General features: G+C 38.5%; 1 protein-coding gene across 4 annotated transcripts in view; it reads right to left on the bottom strand.

Moving 5' to 3' along the window:
• The window catches only part of FNDC3A (fibronectin type III domain containing 3A), a 117,564-nt gene that overhangs the window by 8,547 nt on the left and 84,172 nt on the right, over positions 1-24,845 (bottom strand). For all 4 annotated transcript variants that reach the window (XM_065678257.1, XM_065678258.1, XM_065678259.1 and 1 more), the window contains 15 exons: positions 24,563-24,720; positions 23,358-23,417; positions 21,319-21,457; positions 20,662-20,715; positions 19,919-20,043; positions 16,150-16,324; positions 15,440-15,526; positions 9,551-9,689; positions 7,776-7,844; positions 6,703-6,821; positions 4,666-4,771; positions 4,403-4,578; positions 3,197-3,310; positions 885-1,034; positions 517-800 (listed from right to left, as the gene is read on the bottom strand). In XM_065678257.1, coding sequence (XP_065534329.1) covers positions 517-800; positions 885-1,034; positions 3,197-3,310; positions 4,403-4,578; positions 4,666-4,771; positions 6,703-6,821; positions 7,776-7,844; positions 9,551-9,689; positions 15,440-15,526; positions 16,150-16,324; positions 19,919-20,043; positions 20,662-20,715; positions 21,319-21,457; positions 23,358-23,417; positions 24,563-24,720 — 1,955 coding nt within the window. The remainder of the gene's footprint in view (positions 1-516; positions 801-884; positions 1,035-3,196; positions 3,311-4,402; positions 4,579-4,665; positions 4,772-6,702; positions 6,822-7,775; positions 7,845-9,550; positions 9,690-15,439; positions 15,527-16,149; positions 16,325-19,918; positions 20,044-20,661; positions 20,716-21,318; positions 21,458-23,357; positions 23,418-24,562; positions 24,721-24,845) is intronic.

The following is a 24,845-nucleotide window of genomic DNA, read 5'->3' as shown; positions in this document are numbered from 1 at the left end:
ATTACATTGTGCAGCTGTCAATCACACAATCTCAAAATATTGAAACACAAATGTGTGCAAGCTTATGAATAAATATTTCTCCTTCACTATAGTAATATTAAACATTATGATAATGTATTATAGCACAGAGCTAAGGTTAATATATGCAATGTTTTATTTGCACAGAGAATTGGCAAGTATATTCTATAAAAGCACTTTTGTGAGTAGAATCTTAGAATAGAATCACAGAATGGTTTGGGTTGGAAGGGGCTTTAGAGATCATCTAGCTCCAACCCCACTCCCTCAGGGCTGGAACTAAGATGGAGCAAGATGGAAGATGGTCCCTAGTAGAGGGGACACCTTTCACTAGACCAGGTTGCTCAAAGCCCTATCCGACCTGGCCTTTGTACAGAACTATCTCTGCAATAGAAGCTCCTGTTTTTTATAGTTTGTTGACACAGAGAGCAGTGGCTCTTCAAATTGCCAGCATTAACATTAAATACTTGTAAGGCTGTCAAGTAGCTGTGCAAGGCATACCTGTAGGTAGTATCTGGCTGTAAGCCATCTATAAAATAGTTCAGAACCTTCCCAACAGTTATTGGTTGCTTATCTCCAAAGTCTATGCTGTAGCCAAGGATTTCAGATCCGTGGTCACAAGGTTCTTCCCAGCTTATAGCAAGGCATGTGGAAGGAGAATAGTGTGGACTTTCAACTTCATCTTCACTTAGTCCCTGAAGACAAGTCACAACTGCAGGTACAGAGGCTGGAGTCATACATGCCACTACTTCACTGAAAGGGCCTGCACCTGCAACATTCACCGCCTGCAAAGGCAAAGGAGACCACATTTTTATGGGAGGGCCAATTCCCTTTTCCAGATTTCACTAACAATAGTTTTAAGTCTTTACCTGAACCCTGCAATAGTAAATAGTGGCAGGCAAAAGCCCTTTCATTTCACAGCTGAGCCCAGGCCCACAATAGGACATCTGCATGCATCCTTCCACACCGCCCCATTCTAGGCGATACTCCGTGACATCAGCTCCATTACTCACTGGAACCTTTAAAATGGATATAAATAGTTAGAAGTTAAATTCACTGACCTAAACCCCCCCAAAATCAACCAAACTCATCACATCTATATGGTCTTTTCCACAGATATGTCATCCTCCCATTTCTTTGCTGATTTTTAATTTAAATCCCCCAACAGAAAACTTCTTAGCTTATGAAGGAAACAGAAGAAAAACACTGCTGCTGTTTCGGATTAAATACTCAGAGACAGCAATCATACCAAGGTGCAGAAAATATTTTCTCCAAAGCATGCTTTTTTCTTTACCCTTCTCTTGAAAGATGAGTATTTGCTACTTTCAGCACGAAGCTATGTGCAGGTAAGTGACTGAATACAAACATTTCAAAGGATGACATTCAATGCTCCTGAGCTGTGACTGATATGGACTCCACTTCTCTCACTCACAACGAGATGTGTTTGGTGAGAAAACCAATGCAGCTGTGGATGGTAGTGCAGCTGTCAGTGAGGATGGGGTCATTTCTTAATGTTACCACTGTTGCTCCTGTAGATCTAACAGAGTTCACCTTAACAGCAGCAGGAAAATACAAGTCAAAAAATGCAGGGATGACAACAAAAGGAGGGGCAGCATTTGATATGCTGAAGGTATGACTACCAGAGGAACTTCCACAGGCAGGATGTGATATAAACTTCAGGAAGTTCAACTAAGACAAAGGCAAACACAAAGTCCTGGACCTGGGACAGAACAGTAGTGGCTGAGGAGCAACTCCACCAAAAGAAGAACCCGTGTGTCCTGGTGAGAAAGGTGCATGAGAGTCAGCAATATGTGTCTGATGAAGGCAAACTACGTACTGGCTGTATTAGCAAAAGAACAGCAGGAAGGCTAAAAGGAGTAATGATTCCCCTCTACTCAGCACTTGTGAGGCTGCATCTTTAGTACTGTGTCCCATCTTGGGCTCCCCAATATAAGATAGACATTGACATAATGGTGTAGGCCAAATAAAAGGCCACTAAAGGGGATTGCAATGAAAAACAAAGGTAAAGATTATTAGTATCAACATGACAGGCGAAGGGGAGATTTTACTGCTGCCTTTAATTACTTACTGGTAGGGTACAAAGAAGATGACGACAAATTCTTGGAAGTGGCACAGTGGCAAGACAAGGAGCAAGAGTCATGACTTGTACTAAAGGATATTTTGAGTAGACACAAAGGAAAAAAAATTCTACAGCTTGACACTTTGGCCGGAGGCAGCTTTACAAGGCTGCAGAATCTTCATCTTTAGAGATAAGTTAAACTTGATGGGACAAGTACAGAGAAACCTGACTTAAATTTGAAGTTAGCTCTGCTTTGACCAGAAGGCTGAAATAAATGACATCTAGAGGTCCACTTGTACCTTAGATACTGTGTGATTGTGTAAAATAGACATCTGACATTGGTCAAATTAATCCTACCTGAACATTGTGAGAGATTCAAAAGATTTTGCCTTGTAGACATTAAAGGAGAGCTCCTCTGTTACACCCATCAGGTGTGTTTCCATTAGGAAACATCAATTCTACCTTCCAGGTAATACAGTTGAATCTTTTGGGGTTTTTCTCTGTACAGTTCTGTAACTCAGATATTCCACTCCATCTCGAGCCACTGAAAAGCTGTGTTTAAACAGTATTCCCAGATAGATTCTTCCTTTCTACAAGCTTAATTTTTATCTACTGCATCTTTTTAAATACTTTTTAAATACTTTTTTAATACTATGGGTTTATAAGAGACTTTTGCTGCATTACTTCTGATGTAGTAACAGAAAATTAAATCATCTTATAAAACCAGCAAACACAGAATAATCTATTGTAATATGTGTATATATTAGCTCTGAGGGAAGATAAGTACATTAAAGAGCCTGCACCACTCAGTAATGCAGTGCTGCAGTTATGGTAAAATTCTTAAACGAACAAAGATCTCAAGTACCTGCAGGCTTGAGATCTGCAGGTACATATATGACAGGTATATAGCTGCAGGTATATATATGACAACTTACAGCTGTCATGTACAATGGTATGCTGAATGACTAAGGTTTTACCTACCGAGTATCAGATAATCAGTTAAGTATGTCTAAAAATGTGACTAGAATACAGCCTTAAGCCTTTAAAGTTGAAAATGTAGAAGACAATCATGTTAAGATAGGTGCAACATGGCATTCTTACCTCCCATGACACCTGAGCACATGCAGCAGATCTGCATGCCACTTGAGGGGGCCTGCACTGATCTGGTGGTCCAGATGCTGTAGTTATTTCACATTTTTCCGAGTAAGGTCCAAACTATTAAAAAAGGAATTGATTGAAATAAATCGTAAAAATAAAATTACCACTTTTTAAGTTAAGAGTTTACCATAGTTGGGACATAGAATCACAGAATATAATACAGAAACTTTGCATTACTTGCTTATAAAATAAATATTTGTGGAATGTGTATTCAGGATTTATTTCAGTATTTGACTATTCTCCAAAACAGCTCAAGAATCTTCTCTACAGCAAATGCATTCAGAATAAATTTGACATTTCAAACTCTCAAGCAAAACAGGAAAGTGACATCCAAATCCTTATTTTGAAATTATGTGATGGCTGCACTGTAAATCACACGATTTGTAATTGCCTATTTATATCTATCTCAAAGAAATAAAGAATTAAAAAAATGCTTGAGCTATAAACCACTCTTAGTAGAGGGTGGGTAAGAAGTGAGGTCAATGCTTAATGCTTTAAAGCCTTAAGCTACAGACTTGTCCACAAACAGCAACTGGTTTTGAGAGTCCTTATGAAGACAATGTTATTGAACAAATGCAAACAGACCTGCCTGCCTCTCTGTCTTCAAATAAGGACTTTGGAAACGTAATTAAATAGAGCTTGTTCTACAGCAACAGTTGATCTAAACACATTTAATACTCCAAATAGAGAAAATAGTCATGTAACTGATAGAACATGTACTCAGAAGTTAAACTAAATATACAAAAAAGAGCTACGCAATGCTAATAATTATGTTCTAGAACACCAACAGTGGTAGAAATAAAGGTCAATTTACAAAGCTGTATACAGAAAACAACTTACTACCTTACTTCACGTGAGAACCCTAAAGTTGCAACAATGCTTTGATAAAGTACTTATTTTCTAACAATTTCCCAATGCTATCATTCAGATACAAGACATAATGAGATATTTTCCCTTCATCTAAACCCCTCTTTATTATAAACTGATGTTTAACAGTCTGTTCCCACATAACAATAAGCCATGTGAATCAGATGACTCTACATCAGGAAGTCCTAATTTAAAATTGTTATTAAATGTTTCTTTTAAAAGAGAAGATCCTTATTAGTGATTGCAGTCTCGAACTAATTTCATTCCAGACTGTCTCCTTACCCCAGCCTTGTTAGCTGCTCGCAGTCTGAAGCTGTATGTCCTCCCTGGAAGAAGGCTGCCTACCGTGCATTCAACATCAGAGCCTTGGTAAACCTCTCTGTGTTCATCTGTTTCTGTATGACACATTTCCAGACCATAGCAGGTAATGGGTGAACCACCATCTACCTGAGGTGGTCCTGAAAGTCAGAATGAAAAGCTCATTTAATTTTAACACACAACACATTTGTATCCCTTACACTCACTAACAGTTGTAATAGAATTACCCCAGCGCAGCTGAATTTCTCTTGCTCTTGGTCTACCCTGTAGCCTTGGAGGCTGGCATGGGCCAGGAACCACTGCTGGTGTCTGCACCAGTAAAGAATCAGATGCCTACAAAGGAAAGACAGATTAATGATGGGGCTAGAACAAGCACTATCTATTATGGCACAAGTAAAGGCAAATAACTGAGGCAGAATCAAGATCTTCCATTTTACATGAAGATGCTTAAGTGACCTGGTATGTATTTCTCATAATACCTATATAAAACATGCTACAGTAATCACACAATATGCAAAATTAACTTTTGCTTTTGTGTTTAGGTACACATGCAATGGGTAGAAATAAAATGGGTTAATTATCAGTACAAACCTAGTATAGATGCTTGAAAGACAAAAATGTAAACTCATTCTCTTTTCCAACAGAGTGCAGTTTAATGATTTCTAAAACTTTAAGGGTTGTATACTTTCTGTACAAGAACAACTCAAGAGAGCAAAAGTGGGCAGAAATGTCAATCAGAAGAGATTGAAAAACATTGAAATTTCAACTTTTTCATTGCTTAGTAATACCTGATGTGTAACAAACCACCTCTGATTTGAAGCGCACGCAAAAATACATAGCATAACAAGCAGCAGATGGCACTGACTATTCTGGATGCAGACAGAAGTGAGTCAGTGTGTGGTAATTAGCTTCAGTGTGATACAGAACAAATGTGAGTTGGTAAGCCTTTTAGTTTACAAAAGAGATGCATTTTAGAGTCTCATTTCACAACTGCTTTCGACATATGTTCCAGAAGAGTGGGTTGGAAGCTCTGCTGCTTTTCAGTTCTTTTGAAATGTACTGTTGCACTGAACAACTGATGCTACTTAAAAAATAGAATGTTTCTCATGAGGCGTATGTCCGTGACAAGCTACAGAAAGTTTAATTACATATTTCTTTACTATTCCTCTGTGGATCTCTGACACCTTCATAAAGTATCTGGGCTTTCTGAAAGTAATTTGCTCTTCGGTATTCAAATAATGTTTATTCTAAACTAATGGAATAAGGTTGGGCTGAGGGGAAGGAGGTTGGCAGCGCGAAAGTCTCCGAAGACATATATGCATTTGTGGTTAGGAGACTGGAAGTATACTGCCTTCTCCCTTTCCCTGTACAACAGCAAGCTTAGCTCTGGTGACAGGGAAAGCACCGCAGCTGAGACAGCACTGAAGGGCTTCAGATTTATTCTTAAGACAAGGCTGCTGTGGGCAAGGCTCTCTTTGCAGGAGACTTCTATGTTGAGGAAGAACTCACAGGAAAGGGAGGCTGGGGAAGAAACGGCAAACACCAAGAAAGCAAGGCTGTAAGATTTTCAGATCAGCTTGACAGTGAAGCCCTGCTGCAAGTGTGTAGAAAGCCAGGGCTGGCTTTGTTACACTCGCTGTTGGGAAAAAGGGAGAAGAATACTGCATGATATTATGGCACTGGAGGCTGAACCACACCACAGAAGGGACAGTGCAAGTGTGTATGTAATATGTATATACGAGGCAGCACAGCAGGGCACACCAGACTGGCTGGGAATACTGAAAACTAGGGCTATACAAACATTGTATACAAACACAGACTGTGGCTGAGACAGCATGAGAAGAGACTATGGAGCACAACCCTGTAAAGCCAGAGGAAAAACTCTGTCCTCTTCTGGCTGCTGGGCTGACTTGCCTGCTCATGCACGGTACTCATCACACAGAAAACACTATATTAGCACTGCTGTCTTGTGTTAGGCCTTAAGGAATGACATTATATCACTATATCACGCAGGAAAAGACAAAGTATCTATTTCTGTAAATAAGAAAAATCACTTTAAACAAAATACAATATCGGAAAAGAATATTCACATGTATTTCTTTAAAAACTGGGCAGAAACTTGAAATACTGTGCATCAATACTTGAAGTTTTTTAAGGTACTACTTATGGCCATTTTGTTAGGCTCTTCTGTGCAATATTTGCTGATTAACTACTGCACCAGATTTTCTTTAAGAGTGAAAAAATTTATTTAATAAAAACATTACCGTGCTTTGGCCTCCTTCCCCAACGCAATATACACGTAACCGATAGGAACAGCCAGGATTTAGTCGGTCACACACATGTTCTCTAGCAGCTCCACTGTATATTGTCTCCCATTTGTTTCCTGAAAGGTTAGGAATAAGTGTGCAATGAACCAAGGTGTAACTTGCCACACTTCAGCACCAGCCACAGCAAGGATCCTAGCTTCCCTAAGTGTGTGCCTGATGTTTATAAAAAAAATAATTAAGGCTTGCTTTGAGTTTCCTGGACAAAGATCCAAGCATTTCATAAAGACAGTTTCCCAGGTAAACTTGTGTAGATCTGCTGAAATATCTTCCTTATTCACATTAACTGGGAGAGAATCTACTTTTAATGAAGAAGTTACTACTGGACTAGGAAGCACATTCAAACATAATAACCACACAAACAGAAAAGCTACAAATGCAAAGTTTTCCATGGAAAAGAAACTTTTAATGACAGCATTAATTTTGCAGACTGTAACTACAGTTTACAATCGATAAAGCTTGTTCCTAAAGCACTGGAGAAGTATGAACCTTCATTCTCAATGTGACTGTGTTTCTGAATTTATAAGGTTACTTAAGAGGTCTAGATTCTAAAATGATTTAGCTGGATAGCCTTATGCCCAGTTTAAAGTATTGTTAATTTACTTTCTGTATGAAAGAACAGAAAGGCAAATAGCAGAAACAGTTACTTCAATGGTATTACTGTTCTCCTTTAATAGTGATAAATGGAGCACTAGTTTTCCTTTCATCTATCACACACATCCAACTGTTTTCTCACCTTAAAATGTCTGAAATGTGTGATTTCATGTCCAAAACAAAATACACCTCATTAATAAGTAAACCACAGAGCACCTCTTTTGACAGTTTTGAGGCATCTTCTAAGGCACAAAAAAAAGAACCTCCTGCAGACAAGCACCAACACCCCTGATTTTTTAATGGCAGTCCCTTGCAATACCTTTCCCTATCATGATACACATTTCACTCTTCCCACAGGCACACATACACAGGAAAAAAAACTCTACAGCTGAATACCAACATATGCTCCTAATACTTACCATTTAAGCCTTCAGACATTTCTACAACATATGTGTTTATTGCTGCTCCTCCATTGTCTTTTGGTGGATCTATAAAAAAACCAGCAGTATTACAACTAAGTGAGGTAAATTCAATGGTTTCGTAGCTTTTGAAGAAAATTTACAAAAAGGCAAAATCAGCAGCTGACTGGAGATGGGTGCTTATTTAGACAAATAGCATCCTAGTTCAGGATAGCTGCAAATGACTCAAATTCTCTATGTGAAGCTGCCAGCTCACAACCCTATCATATACTCTACAGATGAAGAGTGTCAAGTGAATCAGGCACCCTGGAGATGCCACAGCAAATGTTTCACTTAGTCTGACGTGTTCTGGAAGGCTGCCTGATTATGGTTTCAGAAACACAGTTCTTAATGGTCCTGTAATTTGGACTGCAGATAGGAAAAGATTATCATACTGATTTGCATATAAGAATATTGCAAAATGATGGAAGGACAGGATTTTAAAAATCTAAATAGTCTGGGAGGGAACAGAAGTCAGGAGTTTCTGAAACTTCATCTCTGAGTTTTTAATACATCACTACAAACTGAGTGCACTGCCCTCCCTGGTATAATATTCATACACAAGATATGAATCTACAGACCTCTACCTTTGACATATAATCCTGCAACTCTCTCAGAGCTGACTTAAGAGACCAGCAGAATTAGAATAATGTGAAAAAAGAATACTTTGAAACATAAAGACAGCACGATAGTTCAACACAGAAAGGTACTGCTACCTTAACATTACATTATGTATGTGCTAGATGAAATAATGTTGCCTCTTAGACAAGGGTTACCACCGTATCACACCTGCTAAACAAAATGACACTTCTTGTATGGCACATAGCACTTTCTTGGTTGGAAGGTAACAAATTACTCCAAATGAAAAAGAGAACTACCACATGAAAATGAAGAGAGTATTACTGTTCAAAATAATGACTGTTAAAGAATTTATATATAAATAGATATTTTAACTAGTTTCCAGTTTACAAATTAGGTGCTTCTAATAACTTCATACATTATCTATCATCCATAAAAGATCAAGTATCGGGCCCTGATGTAGCAAAGCACTCTGGAAAGATGCAAGAATGGACTTGATGAGTTCTAATTATACTCTACAAGTAACTTCTTATCAATGCAAAAGAATTAAATATGTTATTAAGCAGAAATAGGTAAGAAGTTTAGTTACCTCTGACAATAAATAATACCTTTAACTGCTTGATTTTCTTCTAAAGTACTGAATCACACAGTACTGTTTCACCTTCTATTTCACAGCATAAGGCTAAAAAAAACTGGAAAAGTTTCTTAAGAACCTTAGTGAATAGAAACATTCATGTATCAAACCCAAACACTGAAGAGAAACGTTGAACTAGTGTCTCTTCTTTTGGCACAATGTCGTGGCACCTACTTTTTGTGCCAGAGAAACAGAACTTTGTAGTACACCAATTACTGTTTTTTTTTAGTTACTGTAGACCCCTGCAATAAAAGTCCCTGTTGTAATTTGTATATTATTCCTCCCACATAATCACCCTATTATGTTGCTACCCTAATTATTTTGAATCAATATGTTTCGCTTAGTTTCATGAAAATGGATCATAATGGCTCAGTGAACTGGAGTGTTATGTAAGTAAAACTTGGACTTCTATATACAAATATATAAATAAAACACTATATATATATATAAAATATGTGTGAGCGTATATATATATATATAAAATACAGACATACTGTAAACAAGAGTTGGACGGCAATCTTACCCCAGATTATTTTAAAACTCTGTGCATGAATTTTTCCTTTCACTGAGGGTTTTGAAGGTACCCCAGGCTTGTCTGCACACGTAATGTACTCTACTGTCTCACTTGGACTGCTTTTCCCTTCTGAGTTATAGGCAATGACCTGCAAATACATTAAAAAGTGTTATAAACAGAACAGATGCACTGGCTAGTGGTATGCTGTTCACGGTTAATGGTAAGGTCAAACTAATGTTTATAGTTGCATTAGTTATTATTATATATAATTGTAACATATTACATTAATTATAGTTATATAATATATTACGTATATTAGACATATAGTTACATAATAAATTATCACAAGAACTAAAGCTATTATATACCTTCATTTTACATTTTCATCAGTCCCATCGTTAAACAGTCACAATACCGAGATTAAAAATTCCTGCAAACTGCAAGCTAAAAAAATCCTTATAAAAGCCCCCAAAACTGTAGTAATTGTGAAGCGTAATACTACTAGCAGTAACAACAACAACAGAATAACCTTGATATCTCCCAAATTTCAAATGCTGGTGCATAAAGTTCAGCTTCTACTTAGGACACTTACGAGTTGCCTGACTGTAAAAGGGATCAGGCCATCCAAATTTCAGTGACATTAACGGAATGTATGAGTCCTCAATATAGCACAAGCCACTTTATTTCAAGTCAAGGATCTAAACACTTCCTCTTTTAAGAGATAAAAACCCATGTAAGATACTCAGAAATTGGCTAGGTCTAAGAACAATTCTTCCTTACTGGAGTTGCACTATTTATTGATAATGAACCACACGCCATTTTTAAACTTCAACTGAAGGAACTCTTAAGTATTAAAAGTTTAATTGCACTTGCTTCCTATTGAGGTAAAAATATTTTAATGTATGTAAATAAAGGGCAAAAAAATGATGCCTTACCAACTGTTAAAGAAACCTGAATAGCTAGGATGAATTAAGCAGAGCTCTCATGCTACTACAGTACCTTTTTTAAGAATATATATTCAGAGATAAAAAAGTGATTATATGGGTATGTTGTATTAACAGCAAAGGTGATGTAAACTCTTCAGTCCCAGGGAAAATTATGGCAAAGGTTGTCATGGAAGTTACTTACAAGCACATGAAGGACAAGAAAGTAATTAGATTTATCAAGGGTAAATTGTATTTGACCAACCTGAGTGCCTTCTAAGATGAAACAACTTGCTCAGTAGATGAGGGGAGAGCTGTGGACATCATCTACCCTGATTTTAGTTTGACGTGGTCTCCCACAACATCCATGTAGGCAGGCTGGTAAGATATAGACATAACAGATGGACCACAAGATGGGTGTGGAAAACTTGATAGAATGACAGGCTGAAAGGGTGGTGGTTAACGGTTCGAAGGCAAATTAGCAGTTGCTCATGACTGGATTTCCTCAGCAGTCAATTCAATGTCAGATACTTAGAAGTGATCTGGCTGGCAGCATCACTTGGATGCGAATGTTATGTGAATGCACCCTGCCTAGGTTTGCACATGGAAGCAGAGAGAGATATGCTGGAAGGAAGAGCTACCATACAGACTTTGACAATCTGGAAGATTGCCTCAACAAGAACTGTATGAGCTTTGGCAAAGATAAAGTCTTGCACCTGGGATGGAATAATCCAAGCAGCAATACAGTCTGGGATCTGACTAGCTAGTCAGCTTTTCTTTTTTTTAGCTCTTCTGAGAAGGACCTTGGGATTCTGGTGGAGAGCAAGCCAAATGAATCAGCAAAGCATCCTGGCAGTAGCAAAGGCAAATTGTTTTGTGGGCTGCATCAGGAAGACTTTCGTCAGCAGAATGAGGGATGTGATTATGCCACTTCACTCAGCTCTTTTTAAACCATGCCTGGAATACTGTGTGCAATTTTGGTCCTCCCAGTTCAAGAAACACACTGGGAAACTGAACGGAGTTCAGAAGAGGACCAGCATGATGATTAGAGGGTTGGAGAACCTGATAGAGCTAAAAGGCTGAAAGCTTATTCTGCCTACAAAAAAATAAGTTTCATTAAGGGGGACATAATCACAGCCTTCTAATACCTAAAAGATAGCTATAGATGAAGATACTGTCTTCACAAGGATCTGTGATGACAGGACAAGAGACTGTAGACACAAAGTGTGTTAGGAAAAATTCTAGCCAGATATAAGGGAAGAAATTCATCACCATGAGAACAAGCTGCCCAGAGAAGAGGCTGAATCTCCCTTGCTGGAAATACTGAAGTCTTAGCTCAACAGTGCTAGAACAGGGTTGAACTGCTTAACCTGAGACCTGCCCACACAAGTTTAACACAGATGATCCCCACGAATCCCTTCCAACCTAGACTTTTCTGTGATTCTAGGCAAATTGCTATTCTTTACTTTCTATCTGTGTCTGCAGTTAGTTTACTATGTATTCCCATTTGTTCAAAGCTGAACAATGTAAAAAAATGGTTTTTTTGGCTTTTATATTTGTTTTAAAAATAAGCAGAATTGAAATAACAGCAGTAATGTTAGCACAGATTGAGAAATGCGAGTCTCTCAGACACTAAGCTTCCTGAGACAGTTGATAAGATTAACAATCATCTGATTGTCTTTGTACCATTACAAATGAACAGGCACCGTTCGTATTTACATATTGCAATAAGGTTTCCAATGGTTCTAAAGATTCTTTTAAAAGCCTTAAGGAATATTACTACTTATTAAGTCTTTCCCTGTATAATAAGAATTAAAGACCTGATTAGCGCAACATTTATTTCTTCATTATACCCCTTGAATGAGTGAACAGAGAACTCCATTTACTGTTTTGTTAAGAAAAATAGGGTATAATCATTAAGGTTTTTTTTATTTTAATGACAAAATTAGGATGTGCAAGTTAACTATATTATTTGCTAGCAATGGGTATGATTAGCATACAGGAATACTTTCAAAGGAAGACTATGGTCAAGTCCTGCAAAAACTAGTTTCAAGGTTATTAGCTGTTCTTTACATAATATGTGGCCATAACAGTCTTAGCTTGGTGCAGTCCTTGGAACACACTGCCTATTTTACATTATTTAAATATTAAGTTATGTAAAACCCCCCCAACAAGTACTGCAAGATTAATCCCCATAGTAACCCTTTCTAGTTAAGAAAGTAATCATTGTCAACAGTGCAAAATATCTGCTCTTACTTGAGAAAGACTACCTATGTTTTACTGTTAACAAATAAACCAATCCTTAAACTGTGACCTTTCATATTGCAAAGATGCTGTTCATCAGCAGTTCACAATTTTTCCTTAGGAAATAGTATTTTAGGCATAAGCAACACAACTATCAACACTTTTTCCACTATCAACACTTTTTCCCTTGTAGACAGAGATGAGATTATTCTGAGTCTACTTCGTACTGTGAGACATTCCTTAAGCTTTGTTCCAAAACCAAACAACTGTTCAAGAATGACTTACAACATAGAACAGCCCAGATTGGAAGGGACCTGAAAGATCATTTGGCCCAACCTTTCAGGGAAAAGCAGTCCTAGCTGAGGTTATCTAGCATGTTGTCCAGTTGTGTCTTGAAGGCATCCAGTGATGGGTCCACCATATCCCCGGGGAAGTTATTCCACTAACTGATTTCTTCACTGTGAAAAATTAATTTCTTACACCAAGATGACACCTCACCCAGTGCAACTCGCACCCATTACCCCTTGTTCTCTCCGTGTGGCTCCTTGTGAAGAAGAGGGTCTCCCTCCTCTTTGTAGCCATCCTTTAAGTACTGGAAAACTGCAGTGAGGCTCCCCTGAGCCTTTTCTCCTCCAGGGAGAAAAGATCTAATTCCTTTTGTCTTTCCTTATAGGGCAGGTTCTCCAGCCCTTTCATCATCTTTGTGGCCTTCCTTTGGACCCCCTCCAGTCTGTCTGCATCCTTCTTGAATTGTGGGGACCAGAACTGAATACAGTACTCTGGATGTGGTCTGATGAGAACTGAATAAAGTGGGGTGATCATGTCTCCTATCTCTGCTAGTAATGCCCTTATAGATGTAGCCCAGGATTCAATTCGCCTTTGCTGCTGCAGTGCTGCACTGCTCACAGTCAGTTTGTCCACCAGGACTGCCAGGTCCCTTTCAGCGAGACTGTTCCGAGTCTATACTGGACTCTGGTTATTCTGACGCAGGTGCAGGACTTTGCACCTGTCTGTTAACGTTCATACTGTCGTTGCTAGCCCGCTCTTCTAGCCTGGACAGGTTAGAAGAATGGGCCAGCAGGAACTTCTCTGTAAGATGGACCTCCCTTCTGATGTGTTCGTCTCACTACTCAGTTTGGTGTAATCAGGAAACTTGGTGAGAATGCTTTTAATTCCATCAGCTAGATCATTTGTGAAGATGAACAGCATGGGGCCCCATATCGATCCCTAGGGGATCCTACTTCTGTCAAGCTGAGTAAAAACCACTGATTACCACTCTCTTAAGTGTTGCCTGTTGGCCAGTTTTCTCCTCATCTCATGAAACCACTCATCCAATCTGTATCTTGCCAGTTTGTCCAGGAGAAGGCTGTGGGAAACCATACCAAAGCTTTGCTGAAGTCCAGATAAACAACATCTACTGTTCTCCCCAGGCCAAACGAAAGTGCTACTTTGAGATGTAAGGTTATCAGGCTAGTCAAGCATGCTCTGCCTTTGATGTAGGCTTTTCTCAATCACCTGCTTTATTTGATCTGTAATAGTTTCCAGGAGGATGCTTCCATTACTTTCTCAGGGACTGAAGTAAGACTAATGGGCCTCTTGCTTCCTGGGTGCTCTTTTGGGCCCTTCTTGTAGATGGATATGACATTTACCCTCTTCCAGTCATCAGGGGTATCCCCCAATCTCTGTGGCCTTTCAACTATTATAGATAGTGGTGTTGCAACAATGTCAGCCACTTCTCTTAACACCCTGGAGCAGATTCTGTCTCGGCCCATAGACTGATGTGGGTTGAGCCCTTTGAAGAAGCCACAGCCCAGACCTTTCTCCACTAGTGGTGGGTCAACACATGCTTTGTCATGGCTACCTGATCCTGTGATCTGGTGTGCACCTATGCTGGTAAAGAAAGAGGCAAAAGAAATATCAAGAACCTCTGCTGGCATTATTAATAACTTGCTTCCCTGCCCTGCTTAGTAATGGGCCTATGTATATATTCCCTGTGTTTCTGCTTACCGCTTATGTATCTGAAGAACCCATTCTTGTGCTTGACATCTTAGGCCAATTTAGTTCCAGCTGATCCTCAGCCTTCCTGACTGCATCTCTGCATGTCCTAGAAAGGTCCTTACAGTCCTTGATGGCTATTTGGCTACCTCTACATAGCTGGTATGCTTCTTTTTTTGCTTTTAACCACACATTGAGAAGTTCACTGTTAAGACACTGTTAAGCCAGAATTTACCCTGAGCTAACAAGTTCAGCCATCAAAGCTTATTAGAACGGGCTCAGCACCATGGTAATATGAATGATTTACTAACTTGGGCTCAGTCCTAAGCTAGCACCAACAAATGTTTTTTGACTGAAGTTGCTCCTTACCCCAACACTTTCAGATGTGTTTAGAGTCTATCAAAGAACCCCATGGCTACACAAAGTAATATTATCCACACAGAAGCCAAATTAAAAAATCCAGCTGTAAGGAACATTGTCTTGTGTCCTGGAATTTCAAAATAACTGTGTTATGCCCTTGCAGAGGTTCTTATTCCTTCTGCGGAGATGATTAATGAAGCAGGAGTTCAGCCAATAGTTTTAAGAGACTGAAACTGTAAGAAACTGGGATCAAATTTGGTTTTCCTTAAAAAACGCCCTCCCCACTTCTGAGTGACCCTCTCACTGGTGAGTGAGCTCCTCTGGTGAAAAAAACCAAACCAAACATCCATAAACCAAATATATAAAAACTTCTTACCCTAAATTTATATTTTGTACTACGCCTCAAATTCTTCACCGTGTAGGTAAGATCGTCACCATCATATTTTGGCTTGAAACCATATCCCTGCAGAATTAAATAGGATTACTTGAAACATTATATTTGCAGACTAGACCATGCAACATACTTCCTACAAACAAATTACTGTTTCAGACTGTAATTGTTATGATCCTCTGACAAAATAATAAAGGCAACTTCACCGTGTAAACACCAGGGTTTTCTTGGAGAGGGGGAATTAATTAACCATTCTTCAAGAGGAAAGGAGAAAACAACAGTAAAGAAAAGCATATACAATGTCAACAGAAATTATACCTAACACTTTCAAAGGGTAGAACAGGAAGATGCTTAGCCTGAAATTACATCTAGAAGGACCACTCTTCATGATGCAATTACTTTGATCCAGCTCTTAAAAGGCTCAACTTTCACATGCAAATTCACAAGGTTAAAAGTTATTTAAAAGCCTTTACAGGACTTCGGCTTAATAGCACTAATAATTACTGTGACAATAAAAAGAAGAAAGCTATGTGCCTTGGTCACAGCAGTTACAAGTCATTAGCTTAATTTCCGAAAACACACATCCTTTTAGAATATTCTAGCAAAAGTAATCATTGTTACACTTTATATAATAAAGTATCAAACACACACATTATAGTCTCTGTTCTTACTGAGAATAAGTAGTCTAAACTTACTGAGTTCTCATCCTCCATCTCTAATATATACGAGATTCCTTCATCTGACGGTGTTCCTGAGGGTTTTGTCCACTGTAGGGATAGCCAAGTAACTCCAGCATTAATCAGCAAAGGACTTGCTGGTGTGCTTGGGGCAGTGCCTGAGGTATGATACAGGACTTCTTCACTGAAACCACTGTTTAAAACAGAATGTAAACTAACTAGACACAGTAATTAATACCTAGAAACACATAATTCTTACTAAACACAGCAATGACAGTTTCTTGCACATGTGCACAACTGGGAATTGCAAGCTAGTACATGCACATGACTTAACTTGCCCATGAGTCTGTCAGTAAGAAAACATTTGAACAAGGTTAACATGTTCATAACTGAAAGATACCTTTGCAGGATATAATTACAATGTTTCCCTAACCAAAATGTTTTGCTATTTCCTGTTAAGTCATCATTCTAAAACAGTTGAGCTCTATACGCAATAACGTGCTAATATCAGTGTCCTTCCTATTCAAAATGAAACCATGAAGACATAAAAGCATGTACGGGAAAACCTAAAAAAATAAATAAATTTGCTTCCAGATAGCAATTATGTGCTTCAAATATACTGTGAAGTACTAGTTTCTCTAGTGGTTCAGAAAGTAATAGAATAATAGTCTCATTCAATGTCAGGTTACTTTAAGAGTTGCTAATACGGAAGTCTTATTTGCAGAACAAATACAGTGTACACTAGTGGATCTCCTAAGAAAACTGTTAACCTTATCTGACAATGCTTAGATACACCTTGAAGTGAAAATAAAAATAAGTTACATAAAAAGACCTATTGTAAAACAGAGGGATGCTAAAGTCAGTAAACAGGCACTATGCGTGCACAGATGGTCTGACACATATCCAGCTTGACTAAGAAAATCCCACCCCTTCTCAGCTGGCATTTGCTGCTTCTACATCAGATCTGAAGAAACATCTACAGGCTTAAGAGCTAGTTTAGGGTTTTTTTAAGCATGTGAAACTGATGTCACAAATGTGATTTTAATTTAAAAGTGAGGCATTATCTAAGTAAGCATCAGGAAGCCCTGAAAACAAAATTCGCTGTATGGCTTAAAAAACACTAACAGTTACCTATCTTGTGTGTCAGAACCTGACTTTCCCGAAAGATCTCAACATAGAGATACCTCAATTTCACTCTCCCTCTTACCCAACCTACATTAAAATACTGCACAAATTGTACATTTTGGTCTGCTCTAAAGTCTTTTTGGCATAACAAAAATAAATAAAAAAGAAGAAATATTACAGACACCTCATCATCGAGAATGTCAATAGCACCCAAAGCAGACATACAGTCTGTGCAGATATGTAAACTGTCAAAAAGATTGTGAAGCAAGAAATGAAAATGTGCAAAACAAGAGAAAACATATTTGAGGGGAACAGGAATTTGTTTCTTGCAAAAACTCACAAGCAAGCAAATTCTGAAATGAAGCTGATGTGACACCTACAATAGAGCTACTAAAAATATTTTCCAGCATTATCTAGGTAGGCTAGAGAAAGCATGAAGAGAGGCTAAGCAAATACTAAACCTACCTTTAATCACAGAAAAACTACTGAAGGAGTCAGCTTACCAGCAGATATAACATAAAAAACCCCACACCTTTAAAAGATTCAATGTCTTTACTTGATTGACCCATTCCAAAACACACTGAAATCATGTAAGTATTCGAGTGATACTCACATTTGAAAGACTCTTAAACAATTCACTTAGGTGTACAATAATGTTATGTATCTTTTAAACAAATGTTATTTTTCCAGTTTTCTTTAACTACTCTTTCAGGTGTGATTGGAGTTAAATTTAAAAAGATGAGTAACCCAAAGATAAATTATCTTTCCTTGTTGGTAAAACCATTTAAACAAAAGTCTCCATATGCCTAAGGTTCTCAACATTCTTCACAAGGAATCACACACTCTACCCTAGTAAGTATTATTTCAAGAGACTTCTTAATTAAACAATACCATAAAGACAATAAATGGCAACTTTACAAGGTCATGAAATACTGATTTAAAAATGTATTTGGTGTGCTTATTTTAAGAAGGGTACTTAACTGGTCAGTACCTTCTACCAGCTTGTGCTGCAGGAATCTGTATAATATGCGCAGGTGTTCCTTGAGGATACATTTACACTCAGACGTAACAGTGGAACAGCCAGACAGTCTGAGCACTGGACCCTACTTAGCTGCCAGCCCACTCCCTGTCTTTATTTTTTTGAACAGTTCCAACTAAATCTCATCAAGACAAAGTCCAGGAGCAACTCAGAGAATAATTCATTCCAGAAACATCATCCAGAAGCCAGTGACATAATAAAGACTGTGCCAGAGCACACCAAAAGTCATTCTAGCCCACTATAATGTCCTCTGGCAGTGCCCAAAGCAGGTATCTAAGAAAACATAGGAACAGGAACTATATGCAACATATTCCCTGAACACTCTCCAAAGACTCCCAGCACATGCCCCACATCTCCTGAGTCAGCTGCAGTTTTCACATGCTTCAGAGTCCACAACAGATTTCTTCTGCACAGCATGAATTACAACTCCAGGTCTGGCTCCCTATTCTTTAGGCTGTCCTTCAACACTATTCAAGCAGGCATTACTCTCTCAAGCACCAACTTGTGCCAGCTGAAGGACAAGCAATACACATGCTCTATTTCACACTATAAAAACACAACTCTGGTGAGCTGCAGCACGATGCTCATAATATTTCAAACACTGACTTAAAAAAACCAAATGCAAACCAGCAATTTTAGGCTGACAGCTAGAGAAGCCCTGTTTTTATGTCACATAGGACCTCACGGTCCAAGTGTTACCCGGTATTCTCTGCTGAAGTCAGATGTCATTCATTCAAAAATTCAAAACAAAGTTTGGAGCTCTGTAACTTCGGAAAAGCAATTAAAAGGAAGAACTCCACCTTCTAAGAATTTATAACAAGCTCTAGAACCTCAAAATAATTCAGGGATATGGTCATGTCATAGTCTATTTCCCAGCGTAACAGAAGACTAACAGACACCTTAGCTAAAGGTACATATCCCAGTAACAGGACACGGTGAGAAGCACAATACAGATAGACCTACAGGTGGCAGCAGGGGTTCTACCACACTTCCTGCTCTAGCAGAGTTACTGACACCTATTTATACCATCACCACTACAACTCTTGAGTTTAAGAAAGGATAAGCCCTGGAAAACTGCTACCACAGCTTCAGGAATTCTAACACCATGTCAAAGCTCCCTGGAAACAACAGCAGCAGAGAGCATGGTACGAAGTACACCAGGATCAGCACAGCAGCAGCACAAGCACTGCAGCATTTGAACTATTCAATTAAGTCACTCTGGCTGAGTTGCTTGTCTTTTAAGCATTATCCCCAGAACTTTAGTAGAAGTGCTTATTACATTAGACACAAAAGCCACAACTGCACTGAATGCATCTCTACAGTGTAGAGCTTAGTCAAAAATCCTATTGCAAGTACATGCAGTAGGAAATGTCCAAGGTAGCAACTTCAGCGGTCAACACAGATCTACAAAGACTGAAGCTAAAACCCAATACAACCTCAGCTGATTTCATGTGAGAGCAGCCAGGCTGTCTGTACCATGCTCGAGCTCCCACTCTAGAGGCACTATATACAAATGTCTGAGCAAGACTTTTTTCTTTAAATGCCATCATATGCCTTCCCTAAACAAGCACACACATGCATGCATATGCATTCCATATTTATGTATGTAACAGTAGTATTTACCTCATTCCCATGTCATTTTTGGCTGCTAGCCTAAAGGTGTACCCCATTGCTGGTGATAGTTTAGTAATTCTATACTGCTTCTGTTGGCCATAATAACACTGGCAAAACTCTCCATTTCCTTTTCCCTAAAAAGGAATAAGTTAGTCACATTATTCACCCTGTTATGTATGTGTCCACCAATTAAAGTAACACACAAACATGAAGCAGACTCATTTTTTGAAATTAAACATAACTCAAGAATCTCCCACACAAGTAGTTTACAAAACTTTGCAGGTATACCCAAGGCTTTTTTCCTTCCTTTCCATCTTCTGGCTCCACAGCATCAGAAGGAAAAAAACATGCAGCTTCTGCAGCAATGCCGTCTCAGGACAGCTGTCCAGGTAGGGACTGAAGGTGCTTGTGGGGGCATAGTAGATCCACCCCCTTTGTAAAAAAAAAAACAAAACCAAAACTGCTACAGGAAAATGATCCTTCAATGTCAGCTCTTGAAGGAAGTACCGGACTACACGTGAAAAAACACTATCAGGAGTGGCAGAATCATGTAATTAAGATGCTATTATTTTATATTCCCTCAGAAAAATAATGGGAGATAACCACATTTTGATAACTGCTTCAGGAACCACCTATTTGTCACATGCCTCTAGAGAGAAGCCATAATTTTCACACAACTTTATGAGCAAAGCCACACGCAATGCTTTAAAAAAACCTACAAGATTAAAAATAAAATAGAAGAACTTGCTTACTTCATCCCATTCTAAAAGGTAACTGTGGATTTTAGAGCCATTATCACAAGATGCCTGCAAAAGAAAAGAAGAAAATTAGAGCTCTAATTGGATACAAAACCACTTAAGGAAAAATGCATGTATGGGTCAAATCATGACAAGACCAGCAGAGTAAAATAGACGTTTCCATTTCGATTGTTTCACTTGCCAAGACAGTTCTAGTTCAGTCTCCATCCAGTAAATTCTTGTATCATGTTTATAGCTTTTTGTTGTTTTTTTTTTAAATTTAGACCTTGACAAAATATTCTGGCAGTGGTGTAATATGTTGCAGTACTTTTCTGAGCTGCTAGATTGCAGGTCTGCTCAAATCTCAGTCTTTCCAGACCACTTCATCTGCTTAGCACAAACAAGCCTACGTTCAATGACAGAATGGAATCAGTTCTACAGTGTAGCAGGTGACCGGAACTCGGTAACTTTTACCTACAAAGGCTCCTCACTTCTCTGGGAACCCTTCTCTTTTTACTGAAGCCCACATTGAACCCATTACATCTATTTCCATTCATGGAACTGTGACAGAAACTAGTATGTTTGACAAAAGTTTTCCATTTTATTGACAAATCTGAAACAATTCCAAAGAGTTTAAAATATTCATTTTAAAAGCTGTTAAGCAAATCTTACCTTCCACTGCAGAGTAAGAGAATTTTTGGTCCGATTAGTTATCCTAGGCAGATTTGGAGTATCAGGTTCACAACTTGCGGTGGTAAAACTCTCTGCCTCTGAAGGGCTCCCCTTTACACAGTTGCATTCTACTTGTACTCTAAAAAGGAAAAGACCCAGTAACATTTTGCTACAAAATCTTTATATACAGTTTCCAAAGAAAAATGAGTGTTCAGAATTAAGTTACTGCCTAGCTAATTATTTAAATATCAATACTATATAAACAAATAACTGGTGGAAGCATCTTGGTCCATAGAAGTAACGAGAAAGAAAAGAGTCCTTTACTAAGGATGTACATCATTACCAACGGGCGTCGTTAGTCTCACATTTGAAATTTGTCTGTTACGTGCTGTACTTTGGTTGGAAAATAATGGCAACATCTTGCAGGCTCATTATCCGTTGTAGACACATTAACTGATATGAATAAATCTTCTGCAAGTGCTTTTGTCAGATGAGCACAATGAAGCTGCTGATATATTTTCAGAGTATCCCCTGCACTCCTTCAAGGCCTTGCTGAGTCTGTTCACCCTCTCCCTTCCTTTAGGAAGGCTATGCATTAATTCTCCAAGTACTGCAGAAGAGGGAATTCTTGCTTCTGTCTCAAAGAGAAATCGTTTGTTTTCCTAACAGCTTGTCTCCAAAAGAAAACACCAGATTATCTTCTGGATTCCCCCTGCTGTGTAGCCATGCCTTGTCTCTTTTCCTTGAACGAACTGGCACATTATTTTCTTCTGATTCATCTGTTCCTTTGAAAGAAAAAGAACCAAAGCAAAACAAAAAAAAAACCCCTTTTCTCTGATCATTGATATAGGACCCAAGTTGCCCGCTTAAGAAGATGCAAAAGTCTTTATTTGTTCTTGTTGAATGAACAGCAAGTCACAGAAAATTTGACTTTGTAGATTTCCTCAACAGGGAGAGACATTTGAGCAGTGACTAATACTGAACACGGTTGTTTGTGCTTAAATGTAGTTGCAAATATGTGGTTTGTCCATTACCTTCATAGTTTAGCCTTTCTGGTCTTCACTGGTTTTCACCAAGGACTTCACCTGACTGCCATAACTTTTCAAATATCATGGAGAGTGGCTTGGCAACTGTACCAGTCAATTCCCTCAGGACTCTGGCATGCATCTCGTCAGGTCCCACAGATTTGTGTATGTTCAGATTCCCCAGATGGGAATCAGGTGATTGCTTACAATGGTAGGGACTTTGCTCCGCCAGTTCCTGCCTTGTAGTCTGTCCACTCAAGGGGTGTGGAAAGAGAGGTTGTCAGTGAAGACTGAGGCAAAGAAGTTGTTTAATAACTCAGTCTTCTCCTCGTCCATTCTTCCCAGTTTGCCCATCTTGCTCATCACAGGCAATTGCTTTCTTTGACCTTTCTTTTCTGGCTGATATCCCAGTAGAAGCCTTTCCTCTTATTCTTTACAACCCTTTATAAGTTCAGCTTCAGATGACCCTCCAATATTTAAAAAGGGAAGGCAAAAAGGGCACTTAACTACATTTTTCCAATCCTATGCCATTTCTTCAGTATAATATAGCAAAGCAGCAAATTCTGCTGGAAGGGTAGAATTACACTGAGCTAGGGGCATGTTTTGTAAATCATATGCAGCCAGATTCACTAGTCTACTGGAGCAAAGCAAAAGCAACACAAGGTGACCTTCAGGTGGCCAGCAGTGAGCACCTTTCTGTGCAAGGTACTTTGCTCTGCTGCTTGTGGAAAATTGAGAGAAATCAAGCAGCATTGTGCCTGACTCAAAGAACAGAAAAAGTTCACTGTGCTGGCATGAAGGAAAGAGGATGGACGTTGGGTGGGAGCACAACAATCTTCTCTTATTTTCCAAACTGGACTGAGTGGTCAGCTAAGCCAAAAATGTTGATTTGTGACTCAAAGGAGGGTTAGAAGTGGTAAAAACAATCTCTGAAGGTTTATGCAAACAGACAAATACAATGAAACTTTTAAAACATTTCCACTGAATTTAATGAATAGACAAGGAGATACTCACTTTGCATGGTAATCAGTTGCTGGCCTGAGGTCATTTACAGTAACTTTATTTTCTTCTCCACTGCAAAGAGATATGATTTTGTTTAAGAAACAGTTTCAGAATCCCATACATTTATAAGATGACACTAATCATCTAACCTATTCACCTAACACTCCTTTTAAGAAATGTATTTGCTAACACTTTGTCTCTTTTGCTAGTGAAATGCAAATGCATTTACCTTTGAATTTTAGGGTCTTCTTGTGTTTGATTCCTGTTCTGTTGCCCTGGTGGTTTTGGGGTGCTTTTTTGCTGTTGTTGTTCTGTTTGTTTTTTAGAGAATAATTATTTTCCTCTTTGCTCTGTAAGCCCAGCTGCATGTGTACACATGTATGTTACTACACAAAAAACATCCAAATACTGGGGCCTACAGAAGCTCAGTTCAGCCTTGCAAAATCAAATACCTAAAACTGCATGACTGCACATACCTACTTGTTTGAGCCTAGTAAACAGAAAAGGCACCTAAGTAACATCTAGTAATCTGCTTTTGCTGACATCCACTCATAGTAGCAAAGCCCATTTCATTTCCTCTGGTTGCTAGGACACAGATATCCAACTTACGATGCATGTACTGCTCCTAAGAAATCCATGGAAAGTGGCTAAGATAAACTAGCTAGATACAAAGATTTATAATTACTAGAGAGCCCTACACCCTTAATGGTAAATTTTATTTTTATATTTATTATTTTTTAATGTTATATTTCTCCATTGTGTTAGGAATGAAACAATTGAAGAGTTTTGTTCTGTGTGAATCTACTTACTTCTTTTTGTATCATTCATCCTCTCTCACCAAAAGGATTTCCATGGAAGGAAGGGATAACCTTACTGGGAGCAGAAGTATATGCTGAAGTAAATAACTGTAACTACAATTTGTCTATCTCACTACTTGAGAACCCACAGTGTCTAGTGCAGCTGGCCGAAACAAAGCTAAGTGATATTAAAACATGTCTCCAAAACCTAAGAACAAAGTCTTTACATTCTAGTTGATGGTAGAGACTTCAGTTATAAACCTGAACCAATTCTACTGAAAAAAGTAGCTGTATTTTGAAATTAAGTTGCACAAAACTGCTGATTATTTAACTCTCCAGATAGCAGGCAGATTTTTTAACGATGTTTTAAACAACATAATTCAGTGCAAGAGCAATTAAGTAAAAATAATGAACACCTACACATATACAGTTTTGTACTTTCCATCTTTTCCAGTATTTGAAATCATCACCTCGTAAGTATAAACCTCTGGTACATCATTCTTGTCAGTGTCTTCTCTGATATCACTGGATGGAGGTGACCACATAAGCAGTGCTGTTCTTGCCTGAATATCTGATACCTGTAGAAATACAACTTTTGAGATCTCTGCCATTTAAATGTTATCATATTTAAAACCTTCTTTGCCACAAACAACGACATAAAGAGAAGGATATCATATACCGTTAGTATATTGGAGTATTCATA

The sequence above is a fragment of the Lathamus discolor genome, chromosome 4, assembly GCF_037157495.1.
Source record: "Lathamus discolor isolate bLatDis1 chromosome 4, bLatDis1.hap1, whole genome shotgun sequence".
NCBI classification, from domain to species: Eukaryota; Metazoa; Chordata; class Aves; order Psittaciformes; family Psittacidae; genus Lathamus; species Lathamus discolor.
This window is presented reverse-complemented; position numbering and strand designations above follow the sequence as displayed.